Here is a 4590-nt window from a genome sequence, read left to right on the forward strand (position 1 = left end):
AAGCCATATTTCTACATTGGATCTTTTCTCCATCATGTAAAACAACCCCTGCACCCACACTCGTCTCTGACATATCAACAGATGTTTCCTATACCCCGGCTAATCACAAAACTACTTCCAAATTTCGGTACAATCCAATTCATCGCGCCTGTTGGTTCCGCCTACGATACTCCCAATACAGGCAACCCAGCACATCCCGAGTGCATCCGTGGTCCGGTGCGACATCGGTTCACCCCCAACCTTGCTCCTCAACCGAATTATGACGGATAACCTGGTCCTACTTGACATTTCGTACTCTGCACTAACCCATTCCACAGCACTACACGATAAAGACCCGATCCGAACCACAGAGGTGGGTCCGCTATTTAGTAGGTCAGAAAGCGAATACGTGGCACACTCGATGGTGTCAGTTTTTTGTTAGCACCGGCCTGAATTGTCCCAGCGCATATCCTCCATTGTCGACTCACTTGGTCTAAGCTTTGTAAGATTCGGTCTAATAGTAAATATCGATATAAATAACCGAAATGAGACATTTGATAGTTATATTTGCCTCGTGAAAACAGCAATACTCTGAGGGATTGTGAGGCCGAGACATTGCCTATATATAATCCTCTCTGTACTGTTTCCGCCGAAGTGATTTTATTTAGTGTTTCGTTGTCGCTCTATTCTGGGGCGAATCCGAGAGACTCATAAAATCCTATCTTTAGAATAAATAAATAATAAATAAAAATACTCTTGACGTCCTTAGTTATTGTCTTAACCAATATCTTGCCACTATCAAAAATTACCGGCTTAGCCTTCATCAGACTGGCACATCTGGTTGGCTTATCGGAGGATCAACTAGGTAACGTTAATAGTCCCTAGAAACCTATATTCGGTTGAGCCATCTCGCTACCGAAGTATTCAGATATAAATAAAATTGGAAAGTAAATAAAGCTCTATTAATAGAACTAGACCAACTCTTTTATGTTTGATATTTTACTGAGGCCTTTTATTGTTTTAGGGTTTAGAAGCCATTTTAGGAAACTTAAGTTCATCGTGGTATTAAGAGCACATTTAGGAGACTTAAGTCCCTCGTACTACACGGCGCAGACCCGATCCGTACCACAGAGATGGGTACTCTACTTAGTTTGTCAGCAAGCGAATATATGGAACATTCGATGGTAGCAGTGTTTTGTCAACACCGGCCCGGAATGACTCAGCACATATCTTCCATTGACGACTCACTTGGCCCAAGCTTCAAACGGGAATTTACTGACCACTTCTTCCCATCAATCTTTCCTGAGCCACTTCATACATTATATCATATATACTTGCTATTTTTTAAATAAATAATATTATCCCTATTAAGAGTACATTTAGGAAACTTAAATTCCTCGTACTATTAATAGTACGTTTATAATTTGCGTACTGCTTAAGAGTACGTTTATACATGGAGTCTAATGTGGAGGCCCGGCTTATTACACACTCACTTCAAATGGGTCCTTAAACGCTGGATACAATGCTGCCGCCGCGATGTACAGATCCTTCGTCTCAATAACAGTCTTGCTGATATAGCCCTCTAGTTCGGACTTCGTCTCCGGTGTAACCTCCTTCAAAAGAGCCATCGCTGGGCGGGACCCTCCTTTCAATTTGACTGACACTGTGTGTCTGTGTCAGTTGTCACATCACAGTTCACAGTTCACAGTTCACACTCCACACATTAGGTCGGAGAGACGGAGAGTCGGGAACACGGCGCCAATAGGGCTTATTTAGTTTAAGTTGAGAGAGTGACGCCTTAACGTAGACATGTAAAAATACTTTGTTTTATAATCTATTTTGTATTTAGGAATGTATTTACTATTCAGAGAGATTTGTTTATTTATTTACACCTGTGTAAAAACTAAAAAGAGCTTCAGGCCTTCAGGCTTCAGCCCGTGGCCCGTGGGCAGGCCCCTAATAAGGCCTTCAGCCCGGGGTAATTGAGTTATGTACTGAAGTACTGTGCCCTTTGGTGGTGTCACTGGTGTGGTCTAAATTCTGATCTCCACACTGAGTCTGAAACTGATGGAGAGAGAGAGAGAGGAGATATGTATTATTTTAAATATATGATTTATATCGGCGGTTTTGAGTTCTTGACTCTTGAGTCTACTCTCTGCAGCTTTCTGGTACACAGTTACAGACAGACCGCTGATGGTCTGATGGCTGATGAGGCTGATGTCAGTGATAAGCGTTAGGCCTACAGTGCTTGACAGACCATTTTGTACTAATTTTTAGTGAAAGTCCTAATAACTGACTTTAGAAGTTCAACTCTTCAAAGTATTTCAATCAGAGTCAGACAATCACACCTGTAGGGGGCACGTGTGGGCACGCGGGCACTACTCTTTTAAAAAACGTGTCTTTGAAATCTTGAATTTTTTAAAGATTTCTGGATATATGTATAAAAGTTGAAAAAAAAGCATAACCTCGTTTCCTTTTTACACAAAGAAGATATGATAAAAAAATAAAAACTATCGTCGGAGTTTGTGGTTCTTTCATATCGGAAGGCCTCACTCAGTCAACAATTGACTCAGGTCTCAACTTCTCAAATCTCAATCCGAGTGACTGCACTCTGCAACTCTGCATACATGCACCACAGGGCACAGAGCAAAATGCGCCGTGTAAAAAAGTGTGCAAAGTGTATGCACCTGTGCACCACAGCACGTAGTACGTACACAGTTCCACATAGTGTAACATTTTTTTTCTAGCTTGTCCGGCTTGTAAAATACGCGTATTTTTAAAATTTATTCTGGTGGTGTATTTGCACACTTTCAGTGTTTATTAATATTTTGTTTTATTTTCAAATAGCACTTATCAGTAACTTAGCGGAACAACGGTTTTGGCAATTGGCTCTCAAAGGTAAACTTCTTATAGTCATACTCTTGAGCCAAGTTCTCTAAAGCACATTCTAATTTTTTTTGTAGTACAGTCGCAATCCCGCAGATGACGGATACAATTGTAAAGTGAGAAATTCTGAGAATCGCTTTTAGTGTTTCATGAAATACTTCTGTACGGGAGTGGATCCTTTAGAGAAAGTTTTATAATATTTACTTGCACCATAGTCCGAAGATAATAGTTTTTCATGCGTGATAGGTATCAGATCTCCTAGAATATACTTTTGAGCTGTTTGCCCACGCATACGTCTTCAATTGCTAGTAAAAATCTCGTGCAGCCGCAAATTCAAGCATATGCAAACACTAAACTAAGATGTAGAGTGGAATTTAATGTCTTTGATTCTCTTTTTCGTCGTATTTGCTAGCAGCATTGATGGATTGCATCGTAAAGATTGTCTGACGCCCCATGTCGCTTGCTAAACAATAATACAAAATATGTCTCCGATATGGGGACTTGAAATGAACCTACTATAGTCAAAAGTCGTGACAAAATTCTGTCGACATAGTTCTGTAGGGACTTGTTATATAAAGGCTTTTACTTGTGCTTACAGTGATAACTAACATGTGGTATGGTCTTGCACCATAGCCTCTCTAATAGTATTAGGTGATAGGTCTATTGTAATAATTTCAACAGTAAACCCTGACATTGTACTTCGAGTCTTCGAGCCCGAGGTTTAAGATGGTTCGGCACTTCTGGAGTTCCGCCTGATAAGTCAGACTGTCCGTGGTAAATAAATATAATAAATGACAGAACTGTTCCAGTTTCATTTCCTGTCGCCCTGCCTGCTAAGTGCTAATGACCAGAAGGCTACGATTGTTTCTTTTCTTATTTTCAAAACAAGAAAATTTCATGTCATAGCCCTCTAAAATTAGCATATATATACACATTTATGGGTAAACAAACACACATACATATATACCAAATTACCAAATTATGAATCCTAATGCCAAGGCATTCGACCCTTCGGCCATGGGCTTGGGTCCAAAGGCCATTCCGTCACAAGCAAATCCATCAAGTTCAAAGACGGAACACAATGCACACCACCTACAACAACAACAATACTCCGCGCCAGGGTACAATTATCTTGACACAGCACAGTCCTACGCCAGTAACGTATCTTCGTTTCAACACGGTGCACACACTAGTCACCATGCTGCACAACATATCCAGTACAATGCGAACGCAAACCAACAGCCGGGCCATACAGGAGGCATGGTAACCTATCCGAAGAAACCTCTGCATACTTTTCTAACGCATAACGGAAACATAGTATCTACATACCCTGTGTCACGAACGCCTCGACATTCGCGCAGAATGTTCTCGATGGATGTTGAGTGTGTAGCTACTGGTACTGGACATTCAGCCAGAAGTCCATGCTCGGTGGTGGTAGTCAACTACGATCTAGAGCGTGTGCTGACATGTTATATTAAACCGGACACCCCTGTACTCAACTACTTAACCGAGATCACTGGTGTGAAGGTAAGGAATTGCAACTTTTGATATATATATATATGTATGTATGTATGTGTGTGTGTGTGTGTATGTGTATGTGCCTGTGTGTGTGTGTGTGTGTGTGTGTACCTGTGTGTGTGAGTATATTTGTATGTGTATATATATACAAGAATATATATATGTGTGTGTGTGTGTGTGCGTGTGCGTATAAATATTTATATATAT

At 40.7% G+C, this 4590-nt stretch overlaps 1 protein-coding gene across 1 annotated transcript; it reads left to right on the forward strand.

The window, feature by feature from the left end:
- Positions 1-3832: 3832 nt before the first annotated feature.
- SARC_09793 (hypothetical protein) lies at positions 3833-4401 on the forward strand (the record flags this gene model as incomplete). The annotated part of the gene is made up of 1 exon (XM_014296184.1): positions 3833-4401. A coding segment is annotated over exon 1 (555 nt), but the record flags the coding sequence as incomplete, so codon positions are not given.
- Between the last annotated feature and the right edge of the window lie 189 nt (positions 4402-4590).

Source organism: Sphaeroforma arctica, assembly GCF_001186125.1.
Source record: "Sphaeroforma arctica JP610 unplaced genomic scaffold supercont1.1046, whole genome shotgun sequence".
Classification (NCBI taxonomy): domain Eukaryota; class Ichthyosporea; order Ichthyophonida; genus Sphaeroforma; species Sphaeroforma arctica.